The 13566-nt window shown below is 45.2% G+C and overlaps 1 protein-coding gene across 12 annotated transcripts in view; it reads right to left on the bottom strand.

Annotated features, from left to right (window-relative positions):
• Window positions 1–13566, bottom strand: part of LOC140208370 (NACHT, LRR and PYD domains-containing protein 3-like) — a 73032-nt gene that overhangs the window by 10624 nt on the left and 48842 nt on the right. For 10 of the 12 annotated variants that reach the window (XR_011888747.1, XR_011888746.1, XM_072276992.1 and 7 more), the window contains 4 exons: window positions 12261–12352; window positions 10340–10506; window positions 1802–1973; window positions 1639–1704 (listed from right to left, as the gene is read on the bottom strand). Coding sequence is in view for 10 of the 12 variants with exons in the window: in XM_072276992.1 (XP_072133093.1) it covers window positions 1639–1704; window positions 1802–1973; window positions 10340–10506; window positions 12261–12270 (415 nt within the window). In the remaining 2 variants the exon portion in view is untranslated. Of the gene's footprint in view, window positions 1–1638; window positions 1705–1801; window positions 1974–10339; window positions 10799–11998; window positions 12353–13566 lie in introns of those variants that run through there. The other 2 variants (XM_072276998.1, XM_072276999.1) reach the window with 2 other exon arrangements.

Here is a 13566-nt window from a genome sequence, read left to right on the forward strand (position 1 = left end):
ACAGTCATGAGAGAGGATGCTGAAGAGTTGACGGATGCATTGGTCATGAACTTTGAAGAATCACTTGATTCGGGCATGGTCCTGGAGGACTGGAAGATTGCAATTGTACCTCTACTCTTTAAGAAGGGAAGAGGGCAAAAGAAAGAAAATTATAGGCCAGTTAGCCAAACCTCGGTGATTGGGAAAGAGTTGGAGTCTCCTATTAAGGTTGAGATTTCAAGGTACTTGGAGACTAATGACAAAGTAAGTTAGCGTGGGTTTTGTTAGAATTCATTGAGGAAGTCAGAAGTAGGGTGGACAAAGGAGTCAGTGGATGGCATTTACTTGGATTTTCAGAAGGCATTTGATAGGGTGCCGCACATGAGTCTGCTTAACCGGATAAAAATCTATGGTGTCACAGGAAAGATACTGGCATGTGTCGCGGAATTACTGACAGGCAGCGAGTGGGAATAAAAGGGGCCTTTTCTGGTCGGCTGCCAGTGACTGGTGCTGTTCCGCAGGGATCAGTATTGGGACCACTGGCTTTCAGATTGTTTGTCAATGATGTAGACGATGGAATGAAAGTTTGAGGATGATACAGAGATAGGTGCAGGGGTAGGTAGTGCGATTGCAACAGGACTGAGACAAATTGGAAGAATGGGCAAAAAGTGGCAGATGGAATAGAGTGTTGTAAATGTTCGATGATGCATCTAATATAAATGCTGAGCCTTTACAAGACGGTATTCAGGCCGCAGTTGGAGTATTGTCAACAGTTTCGTGCCTCATACCTCTGAAAAGATGTGTTGTCATTAGAGAGGGTCCAGAGGAGATTCAAGAGGATGATTCTGGGAATGAAGGGGTTAACATATGAGGTGTGTTTTGGCAACTTTGGGCCTATACTCACTGGAATTTTGAGGAATACGAGGGAATGTGTTTGAAACCTACCAAATGTTGAAAGGACCAGACAGGGTGGATATCCAGAACTAGAGGGCACAGCCTCAAAATTGAGGGGCGATGCTTTAAAACAGGTAAGGAGGATTTCGTTTTAGCTAGAGAGTACTGAATCTGTGGAATGCTCTGTCACAGACTGCAGTGGAGGCCGAGTCCATGGGTATATTTAAGGCAGAAGTTCCTGATCGGTCAGGGCATCAAAGGATATGGCGAGAGGGCAGGTGTATGGGGCTGACTGGGATCTGGGATTAGCCATGATGGAATGGCGGAGCAGACTGATGGGCTGAATGGCCTAATTCTGCTGCTACGTCTTGTGGGCTTTGGAGGAATAACAACAACTCTCGGCTCCGCTTTGGATCGGAGGTATGAGATTTCCCTTGTTGAAGTTGGATGTTCCAATGGGAATGGTTTGCCTTCAGTTTTGTCAGATCCCAGGATACTCGGCCCTACAGAAAGGGGAACGCCGTGGTTTCATCTCTGACTGACTGGAATGTCTGTTTATCAAACTCGTAGAGGCCTCTGGGTGCACAGCCTGAGACCCGGAAGGTGTCGGGTGTTGTGACAAATGAAAATCGCTTTCTGTCCTTCAGCCACAGCAACAAAAACCTGTCTTCCCGACTCTGGCAGTCTCTAAACCGGCCTCTAAATACAGGTATTCAGACTGTCAGAGTGAAATAAAGACTTTGAGATTTCCGTTCCATCTCTTACCCTTCAGATGCACCGGCACTTCAGATACACCCCGCTCAGTGTCCATGTAGGCGAACTGGCTGTCACCTGTTCAACAGATTAACCTGCATGAAGTCTGTTCTGTGTAATACTGTAAATTCATCAGCATTTACATCTGTAACACACAGTGTATTGTTCACCATACCACGTTCCCGTATTTCATTCAATATTCTGCTCAGCTTCGGTAAATGGTGGTGTAGTTTCACAAAGGATTCCCACATCACCCTCCGGGCCCTTGAGCCCTTCTCCATCACCAGGTCCAGAAGGAGTTTGGAAGCGCCCGCTCGGTTTCCCTTCTCCGCCAACTCAGTCACGCTCTGTAATGAACAATGGGGAATATATTGAGGAGCGGAGGGATGGGTACAAATCTGCCCTGAACATGGACTGACCCAGCACATTCTGCTCGCCACAGATCAGTAACAGCCACTGAAGTGTTCATAGTGGGGGAAAGAATTTAAAAGAAGTGAGCGGGGTCAGTCATGTCCTTCTCAACGCCACAGATTGTCGGGAAACATCCGCTTGGCAAGTTTTAAGTGGAGTAGACACAGTGTGAGTGAGCCAGGGATAGAGTGGGGAGTTGAGGCTTTGTGTCAGAGAAGGTTCAGTGAGGCGAGGTGGAGGCTTTAGGTAGATTTTGGATAGTATTTTCCCTTCCTTTTCATGGTTAGAACAGTGAGAATACCAGGCAGGATAGTGGAATGCTCTTCATACTGCATGTAGCAAGGCAGGGAGACCGCCAGTGTCCCAGATAACTACACCTTCAGGAATTGCATCCAGCTGCAGCTTCTTACAGACTGTGATCAGGAATTGGAACTGGAGCTGGTTGAACCCAGGATCATTCAAGAGGATGAGAGGTTGACTGACAGGCTATACAGGGATGGAGCTATACCTAAGGCGCAGGACACAGGTAACTGAGAGGCAGCCACTGCAGGAAACTCCTCTGTAACAGGTATACAGGTTTCTGTTTCGGGGTATGACCTAGCAGAGGAAAGCCACGGTCATTAAGCCTCTGATACCGAGTTTGGTTTTGTGACTCAGAACGAGTGAGAAGCGTGAGCTGCACTAACAGGGGGAATTCCGCGGTTAGGAAAACAGATTGGAGATTCTGTTGACGAGAACAATATTCCTGGATGGTGTGTCAGGGATATCTCGGTTCGAGTCTGAAACTTTCTTAAGGGCAGTGTGAGCAGCCAGAGGTCATGGTCCACGTTGGTACCAATGACAAGAGTAGTAAGTGTGATGAGGTCCTGCAAAGTGAGTTCATGGAGTTAGATGCTAAACTGAAGTGCAGGAACTCCAGGGTTGTGTTCTTAAGATTGCTACCCGTGCCCCATGCTGGGGAGGACTGAAATAGGACGATAATATAGTTTAACGTCTGGCTGATGAGATGGTGCATGACCGAGGGCTTCAGATGTTTGGATGTTTGGGCTCTCTTCCAAGGAAGTTGTGGCCTGGACACCCGTGATCGTTTTACACCCGAACTGGAGGCAGACTGATACCCCTGTGGGAAGGGTTGTTAGCGCTGCATGGGGAGAGGGGAGGTGTCAAACTTGAGTTGCAGGGGGTGAGGAACCAGCATGGATGGTGGAGTGGTTGTGTGGGAAAGATGTTGTTAAGCCAACATACAAAGTCAGGAAACTAAAGGATGAGAATCATTTTTCCCAAAATACGTATTATTTCAATGCAAGGAGTACTGTATGAAAGACAGATCAGCCTAGCATGAGGATCAGCACATTGAATTACAGCATTGTAACCATTATTGTGATTTGGTTGGAGGAGGTGCAGGATTAACAGCTCAGCATTCCAGTGTTCCGTTGCATTAGACATGATTCGATAGAGTGGGAGGGATTACAGAGGGAGGGGTGGCATAACTAGTCAGAGAAAATGTCACTGCATTGCTCAGACAGGACAAACTGGATAGTTGGTCCAATGAGACTACATAGGTGAAACTACGGATTAAGAAAGGGATGACCATGTTAGTTGGATTATATTATAGAGCACCCAATAATCAATGGGATTTAGAAGAACAAACGTGCAGGGAGTTCACAGAAACAAGTAACATAAGATTCTGATGGTAGACAATTGACTTTCCATTTATTGACTGACTCACTGGGTTAAAGGGCTGGATGGGATAGTGTAGGTCAAATGTGTCCAGGGAAGTTTCTGTAATCGATATATTCAGGTCACAACTGGAGAGAGTGCATTCTGGAATCCCTATTAGGGAACAAAACAGGGCAAGCAACAGAGGAGTGTGCAGGAGAACACTTTGGATCTGGTGATCATAATAACATCAGTTTAACAATCATTATGGAAAAGGATGGGTCTGGTCTTTGGGTTAAGACTTTAAATTGGAGAAAAGCCAATTTTAATGGTACCAGAAAGGATCTGATGAAAGTGGATTGGGACTGGTTGATTTCTGGTACAGATGTGCTTGGTAAGTGTAGGGCCTCCAAAACCTATATTTTGAGAGTACCGAGTTCAAATACATAAATGACCACAAATGAAGAGTTTGAATGTTCCCGACAGAATAAAAGACAAGGGTACCTTCGTTTAGGGAATGTTGTTTTCTTCTTCTTCTTTTTTTTTTTTAAAAGAGATATCAAGGCCCTGAGCATATCACAAGTATAGGCTCAAAGGATCAAATGAGGCATTTGATGAGTACAGGAAATGCAAGAGTTACTACAGGAGGAAATCAAGAGGGCGAAAGTACAGCCTGAGTTTGCTACAGCAGACAAGGGAAAAGAGAACCCCAAATCCTTCATCAAATGTATTTAGAACAAAAATATTCCAACGGTCAGAGTGGTCCTCTTGAAGCTCAGAGTGGGCATTTGTGCTTGAAGCTCAGAGAGGGCATTTGTGCTTGAAGCTCAGAGTGGGCATTTGTGCTTGAAGCTCAGAGAGGGCATTTGTGCTTGAAGCTCAGAGAGGGCATTTGTGCTTGAAGCTCAGAGTGGGCATTTGTGCTTGAAGCTCAGAGAGGGCATTTGTGCTTGAAGCTCAGAGAGGGCATTTGTGCTTGAAGCTCAGAGAGGGCATTTGTGCTTGAAGCTCAGAGAGGGCATTTGTGCTTGAAGCTCAGAGTGGGCATTTGTGCTTGAAGCTCAGACTGGGCAATTGTGCTTGAAGCTCAGAGTGGGCATTTGTGCTTGAAGCTCAGAGTGGGCATTTGTGCTTGAAGCTCAGAGTGGGCATTTGTGCTTGAAGCTCAGACTGGACATTTGTGCTTGAAGCTCAGAGAGGGCATTTGTGCTTGAAGCTCAGAGTGGGCATTTGTGCTTGAAGCTCAGAGTGGGCATTTGTGCTTGAAGCTCAGAGTGGGCATTTGTGCTTGAAGCTCAGACTGGGCATTTGTGCTTGAAGCTCAGAGAGGGCATTTGTGCTTGAAGCTCAGAGAGGGCATTTGTGCTTGAAGCTCAGAGTGGGCATTTGTGCTTGAAGCTCAGAGAGGGCATTTGTGCTTGAAGCTCAGAGTGGGCATTTGTGCTTGAAGCTCAGAGAGGGCATTTGTGCTTGAAGCTCAGAGAGGGCATTTGTGCTTAAAGCTCAGAGTGGGCATTTGTGCTTCAAGCTCAGAGTGGGCATTTGTGCTTGAAGCCCAGAGTGGGCATTTGTGCTTCAAGCTCAGAGTGGGCATTTGTGCTTCAAGCTCAGAGTGGGCATTTGTGCTTGAAGCCCAGAGAGGGCATTTGTGCTTGAAGCCCAGAGTGGGCATTTGTGCTTGAAGCCCAGAGTGGGCATTTGTGCTTGAAGCTCAGAGTGGGCATTTGTGCTTGAAGCTCAGACTGGGCATTTGTGCTTGAAGCTCAGAGTGGGCATTTGTGCTTGAAGCTCAGACTGGGCATTTGTGCTTGAAGCTCAGACTGGGCATTTGTGCTTGAAGCTCAGACTGGGCATTTGTGCTTGAAGCTCAGAGAGGGCATTTGTGCTTGAAGCTCAGAGAGGGCATTTGTGCTTGAAGCTCAGAGTGGGCATTTGTGCTTGAAGCTCAGAGTGGGCATTTGTGCTTGAAGCTCAGAGAGGGCATTTGTGCTTGAAGCTCAGAGTGGGCATTTGTGCTTGAAGCTCAGAGAGGGCATTTGTGCTTGAAGCTCAGAGTGGGCATTTGTGCTTGAAGCTCAGAGTGGGCATTTGTGCTTGAAGCTCAGAGAGGGCATTTGTGCTTGAAGCTCAGAGAGGGCATTTGTGCTTGAAGCTCAGAGAGGGCATTTGTGCTTGAAGTTCAGAGTGGGCATTTGTGCTTGAAGCTCAGAGAGGGCATTTGTGCTTGAAGCTCAGAGTGGGCATTGGTGCTTGAAGCTCAGAGTGGGCATTTGTGCTTGAAGCTCAGAGAGGGCATTTGTGCTTGAAGCTCAGAGTGGGCATTTGTGCTTGAAGCTCAGAGAGGGCATTTGTGCTTGAAGCTCAGAGTGGGCATTTGTGCTTGAAGCTCAGAGAGGGCATTTGTGCTTGAAGCTCAGAGAGGGCATTTGTGCTTCAAGCTCAGAGTGGGCATTTGTGCTTCAAGCTCAGAGTGGGCATTTGTGCTTGAAGCCCAGAGTGGGCATTTGTGCTTCAAGCTCAGAGTGGGCATTTGTGCTTCAAGCTCAGAGTGGGCATTTGTGCTTGAAGCCCAGAGAGGGCATTTGTGCTTGAAGCCCAGAGTGGGCATTTGTGCTTGAAGCCCAGAGTGGGCATTTGTGCTTGAAGCTCAGAGTGGGCATTTGTGCTTGAAGCTCAGACTGGGCATTTGTGCTTGAAGCTCAGAGTGGGCATTTGTGCTTGAAGCTCAGACTGGGCATTTGTGCTTGAAGCTCAGACTGGGCATTTGTGCTTGAAGCTCAGACTGGGCATTTGTGCTTGAAGCTCAGAGAGGGCATTTGTGCTTGAAGCTCAGAGAGGGCATTTGTGCTTGAAGCTCAGAGTGGGCATTTGTGCTTGAAGCTCAGAGTGGGCATTTGTGCTTGAAGCTCAGAGAGGGCATTTGTGCTTGAAGCTCAGAGTGGGCATTTGTGCTTGAAGCTCAGAGAGGGCATTTGTGCTTGAAGCTCAGAGTGGGCATTTGTGCTTGAAGCTCAGAGTGGGCATTTGTGCTTGAAGCTCAGAGAGGGCATTTGTGCTTGAAGCTCAGAGAGGGCATTTGTGCTTGAAGCTCAGAGAGGGCATTTGTGCTTGAAGTTCAGAGTGGGCATTTGTGCTTGAAGCTCAGAGAGGGCATTTGTGCTTGAAGCTCAGAGTGGGCATTGGTGCTTGAAGCTCAGAGTGGGCATTTGTGCTTGAAGCTCAGAGAGGGCATTTGTGCTTGAAGCTCAGACTGGGCATTTGTGCTTGAAGCTCAGACTGGGCATTTGTGCTTGAAGCTCAGACTGGGCATTTGTGCTTGAAGCTCAGAGAGGGCATTTGTGCTTGAAGCTCAGAGAGGGCATTTGTGCTTGAAGCTCAGAGTGGGCATTTGTGCTTGAAGCTCAGAGTGGGCATTTGTGCTTGAAGCTCAGAGAGGGCATTTGTGCTTGAAGCTCAGAGAGGGCATTTGTGCTTGAAGCTCAGAGTGGGCATTTGTGCTTGAAGCTCAGAGAGGGCATTTGTGCTTGAAGCTCAGAGAGGGTATTTGTGCTTGATGCTCAGAGTGGGCATTTATGCTTGAAGCTCAGAGTGGGCATTTATGCTTGAAGCTCAGAGAGGGCATTTATGCTTGCTGAAGTAGGTGGGGGAGACTTAAAATGGATTTTTTACAGTTATATTTACTCAGGAGACATATAGCATCTTTAGAGTGAGGCGAAACTGCAGTGAGATCATGGACTCTATACAGAGGAGGAGGTGGTTGCTGTCTTGAGGCAGATTAGGGAGGGTAAATCCCCAGGGTTTTCCTTCGTAATTTGTCTGAGGCGAGTGCAGAGATTGCAGGTGCTCCAGTAAAGATATTTGAAATGTCAGATGTGGAAGTATTGGAGGGTAGATAATGTTGTTCTGCTGTTTGAAAAGGCTGTGAGGAAAAGCCAGGGAATTACAGGTTGGTGAGCCTGACACCAGTGATGGTAAAGTTATTGGTAGGTATTCTGAGGGACTGGATATGAGTATTTGGATGGACAAGGATTGATTAGGTACCAGGTACAAACACTGATATGTACCTGGTATATCCTGTATAACTAACCTTATGGTTTCTCGAGGATGTTACCAAGCGAGTAATGAAGGCAAGTGAGTGGATGTTGTCTACGTGGACTTCAGCAAGGCCTTTGACAAGGTAAATCATAGGAGCCTGGTCAATAAGATTAAGTCGCTTGGCATATATGACATGGTAGTGAGTTAGTTTAGATATCGGATTTGCGAGAGAAGCTAAGAGGTAGTAGAGATTTGTTTCTCTGACTGGAAGTCTATGACTAGTGGTGTGCTTTAGGGATCTGTACTGGGTCTGGTGTTTGTTGTATGTCATATATATATATATATATATATATATATATATATATATATATATATATATATATATATATATATAAAAACATATAAATGCTCTGGATGACAATGTGGTAAACAGGGTCAGTAAATCTGTGGATGACATCAAGGTAGTAATGGTGAGAAATTTTATCAGAGCTTGCAGCGGGACCTGGAACAGCTGGAAAAAGGTGAAATGGAGATCGGCAGATAGGATTCAATGAAGACAAGTGTGAGGTGTTACACTATTTGAAGACAAACCACGATAGCATTAAGATATTCACTGGTTGGGCATTGAGCGGTGTGGTAACAAGGTATCAGGGATTACAGATTAGATTATGAGAACACTCAGTCCTCTTTTATTGTCATTTAGAAATGCATACATGCATTAAGAAATGATACAATGTTTCTCCAGAGTGATATCACAGAAAACAGGACAGACCAAAGACTAACACTGACAGAACCACATTACTATAACATATAGTTACAGCAGTGCAAAGCAATACCATAATTTGATAAAGAACAGACCATGGGCACAGTAAAAAATAGTCTCAAAGTCCCGAGTTGATCGACTCCCGAATCCCCGATAGCAGGCGGCAAAAGGCAGAAACTCCCTGCCATAAACCTCCAGGCACTATCAACTTGCCAATACCTTACAGATCCAAAATTGCTTAAAAGTGTTGTCAAAGGTAGATGTCCTGCTAAAACTTTTAGGATATTGGCCTTCATAAATTAAAGTATTGAATACAGAAGTTGGGATATTATGTCGAAATTGATGTTGCAGAGGCTAATTGGGAGAATGTGTGCATCTACCTCTTGGAAGTATATCAGTAAGATTGAACGAGCAGAGAAAAAATTACAGGGTGTTGTCAGGACTTGAGGGCCTGAGATATAGAGAAAGTTTGAATAGGTTAGGACTGCCATAGAGTGTAGGACGACTAGGAGAGTTGTGATAGCGGTATAAAAGTTTATAAAAGGTATAGAGAAGGTAGATGCAAACAGGCATCTATTACTCAGTTTGGGTGAGACTGGGACTAGAGGTCATGGATTAAGGATGAAAGATGAAAGAAAATTTAAGGGAGAACTTCACTCAGAGGCTGGTGAGAGTATGGAACGAGCTGCCATCGGAAGTGATGTATGTGCATTTGATTTGAACATTTGAAAACAATTTGGATAAGTACATGAATGAGAATGGTATGGATGTTTCTAGTTGGTGTGCAGATCAATGCAACTAAGTATGTAATAGGTCAGTGTGACCTTGATGGGCCGAAGAGCCTGTTGCTGTACTGTAGAGTTCGATGACTGTGACTAAGTCAAACTATGACAGGGTCACTGGGGTAAACTCTGGTGACCGCAGCAGGTTCACAATTAGCTGCCAGGCTCCATGATGGGTCCACTGTCAGCCTACAGCTGGGAACTGGCAGTGAGGAGCAGACAGCAATTGCAGGACTTTTGTGCATGTTAGAGACACCAAAGTCAAATGGTAGTAATGCAGAGAAGGAAGTTCGGATTGAAATTGTCAGCTGTTCCGTGTGGAACGTTAGGGTGAGCGATAATGTGTGGCTCTTCACTAAAATTCAGTCTGATGAGCAATAGATGAATGTGTCCCAGTAACAAGAGGACTATTAGAAAGGCATTTCTTGGTAATCCTGTGTTAGCTGCAGATGCTTGACCTATTTTCAATTGTATGATTTTGCAGTTCCCAGTGTTAACAGTATATGCTGTGGTAATTACAGGCTCCAAATGGAACTGTCACAAGGAATAGAAGGTAACTGAACCATGAGGCATGTTGGGATATTTGATCAAATGCAAGAGGGTCAGTAGTTGAAAAGAGAGACAATATTCAGTACTGCCTGTTCAATTGATGATGGGGTCGAATCTAGACTCGAGAAATGAGCTGAGAATTAAGTCACTATCAAGAGAGACTGGTGAATGCCCATTAAGGTCGAGCATTGGGAACATGATGTGATGTCAGACTGAGCGCTGTGAAGTTGTCCTCTGTCTACTTGCAATGTCTGTCAAGTGCCACGCCACTAAATTCACCCATCAATCATTGTCTGTATCCTAGCCTGTCTAAATGTGAATGTATTCTGAAAAATGGTCAGAGGCTTCTACTGGTGAATAAACGTTCAGGGTTTCTGCAAACAAAAACACTTTTCTTGATGTTAACCAGAAGCATTGTAGGATTTTCATAGCCCAGAGGTGCTGTTACACCGGTTCTGTCGATCTGTGATAGATTCAGTAGAATCTACAATCAGTCTATGTTCCTACCACTTACGTGATACTCTTGCCCAGTGAAGTGATCCTCGCCCATTAACATGAAGCCGACTCCCTCCACTCCCTCCTCAATCGCCTGCTCCAGTCGCTCCATGTAGAATCTCGTCAACTGGAACAGTTGGTGATCCTCACAATTTGACAGGAAGACGGAGATTGCAGAGTTCAGATCTGTAGTCAATCATAGAACATAAAACAGTAGACTGTACCATGCGTATGCGGACACGATGCCAATTTAAACCAATCCCATCTTCAGGAACATGGTCAATATCCCTCCGTTCCCGGCCTACTCATGAGTTCAAATGCCTCTCAGATGCTCCTGAGTATCTGTTTCCAGTCCCTCCCTTGGCAGCTCATTCCAGACACTGATATCTCTCTGTGCAAAAACCTGCATCCTAAATCCCCCTTAAACTGTACCCTCTAACCTTAAAGCTATTCACTGCCATGCTTGATGTTCGCACCGAGTCACAGACTATCGAACTCTACTGTGCTTCTCGTAAATTTATGAATTCCCTGAGATAAGGCCTCAGTCTCCGACATTCCAAGGAAAGAAATCCAAGCTTGATTGACCTCTCCTGGCAGCCAATATTCTGTAATCTGGGTACAGTAACTGATTATATTCTGTAATCATGGTGAAACTCATCTGCACCCTCTCCAGAACTTCCAAATCATTCTCATGATGTGGCTACCAGATTTGTGCACAATACTGAAATTGTCTCTTAACCAACGTTCATCCAGTTACAGCACAACTTTAAAAAATACTGACTCACACATCAACCCGTCATTAGCATGCTACCAATTGTGTTGCCATTTTCAGGGAGCTATGCACATCCATCACAAGACCAGTCCGTACATCAGCCTTCCTAAATGTCCCAGCATTCACTGCATAAATCGCTCACGCACTTGACCTCCCAAATTGCAACTCCTCACATTTGCCCGAATTAACTCTACCTGGTGTCTCTCTGTTCATATTTCTAATTGGATGATGAACACTTTGACAACAGTCCCAAATTTACTCAACTCTGCAAACTCTGTAACTCGATGGATCAGTCCACCTATGTGCTTTTACAAAGTATATATACGGATTCATGCGGGCACTACTGGTCACAGACCTTCACCCAGAAGAATGCTCCTCCAGTCCTGACTCTACTTTGTGTGACCAGGACAAATTTGAAATCAATGTACAAAGTCCCAGCTTAACATTCCTCAAACCAAAATGTCGATTGTTAATTTCCCTCTATAGATGCTGCCTGACCTGCTGTTCCTCCAGCATTGTGTGCATTGCCCTCTCTACTAACTCTCTTGTTTTACTTTAATCTTATTCACCAAGGACATTCATTGCCTCAGTAGCCCACTCAGATTCCCTGTTTAAAATTTCTCCTGTTCATTGTCTCCCGCACCCAGCCCATTCTCCCACAATAAAATGTTCCTTAACTCAGCCACAGAAAACAGACACCGGGAACTCCCTTCACCTCCATTGAGCAACAACCTGATAATCCGGGGGGAATTCACCACTTGCCTTCCAAAAGAGAAAACAACATCTGTTTCTCTCAATGGCTGTTGGAGGCGTTTCCCACATCAGGATGTACCAAATACTGACAGAAATTCTATTTGTTCCCTGGACAGATACATTGCCCGCTGTCTGAGTGTCACCCATACCCACCTTATTCAGGAGCTCCTTCCCCTTTCACTCAGGTGAAGATTTGCACGGTGAGCAGAGTGATTCGACCATTCCCGTTGTTAGGTCCCTGCGCTGGACCTGGTGAATTGTTCCAGTGCTGAAGGTCGCTTTACCAGTAGGATCAATAATGGCAGTTTTGCTGTGCCCCTTTAGCGCCCAGGTTTATTCCTCTGAACTATTGATGAGCTGACTACACGTGTACCACAGGACAGAGTTTTAATGAGAAAGAGCCCAGTGAACATACCTGTGTCCATTCTGACTCTGACTGACGTTGGTTGATTGTCGGCTGCTTGTGTGCTGTCTGGGTGGAAGAAAGCACCTCCTGCTGGCGATAATCTTAATTACACAAATAAAAAAAATTGAGTCAGTTACTCTGCCCTTCATAATTTAAAACACTTTTGTCAGGTTGCTGCTCAGTCTCCTACATTCCAGGGAGCAAAGATATAGAGTCGCCATCCTCTCCCCAGCACTGAGGCCTTCTCGCCCTGACAACACATTCGCAAGTCTTCTCTGCACTCTTTCAACTTTAACCAAGCCTTTTCAAACATATAGAGGGTAGAACTATACTTTGTACTGCAAACACAGTCTCACCAACGACTTACACAATGGCACCATAGTGGTTAACACAACTCTTTACAGTTCGAATGACCCGGCTGCAATTTCCACCGATGACTGTCAGAGTTTGCAGGTTCTCACTGTGATCACACGGGTTTCCTCCAGCTGCTCCGGTTTCACCCCACAGTCTGAAGAGGTACTGCTGGGAAGGTTAATTCTTCATAGTAAATTGTCCTTTGACAAGACTAGGATCAAATCGGGGGAATTAACGGGCAGCGCGGCTCACTGTATTTCAATTAAAAAAAACATTATGTCCCAACTCCTGCTCTCAATACTCTGACTGTTGAAGTATGGTGTGGTAAACACCTCTTCACCACCGTGTTGCCGTATTGAGTGAACTATGGACTTAAACTCTTCGGTCCCTCTGTTCTATGACAATCTCAGACCATGAGCAATATTCAGAATGAAACTGAAGAACGCCAGGAAAAGCAACGTACCAGAAGTTTGATGTTGATAGTATCCCTCAAGAATATGCCGTGGAGGTGAAGAACAGATTCATGGATTAAAGCTGGTAGAGAAAAAGCCAAAAGAACTGTGGAAAGAAGTCAGGAGCATTATACAAGAGGTGCCAAAAAATATTGCAAACACAAAGAAAACCAGGAAAGCAAACTGGCTTTCTGCGTAGGCTGAGCAGTGAAGAGAAGTGAAGAAGAGAAGGCCAATGGAGATCGGAACAAATACCTCCAACTGAACACAAAGTCCAAGAAGATAGCAAGGAAAGATACGGAAACTTACTTAAAGGAGCGAAGCAAAGAAGCTGAAGAAGCCAAAAGAATTGGATAAAAACAAGAAATCTATTCAAGAAGATTAGAGAAATCAAAGGAACATTTCATGCAAAAATGAGTACAGGAAAAGATAAAAAAGGGAAGCACCATACAGAAGCAGAAGACATCAAAAAGAGATGGCAGGAATGCACAGAAGAATTGTGCAGGAAA

The sequence above is a fragment of the Mobula birostris genome, chromosome 13 (genome assembly GCF_030028105.1).
Source record: "Mobula birostris isolate sMobBir1 chromosome 13, sMobBir1.hap1, whole genome shotgun sequence".
Lineage (NCBI taxonomy): Eukaryota > Metazoa > Chordata > Chondrichthyes > Myliobatiformes > Myliobatidae > Mobula > Mobula birostris.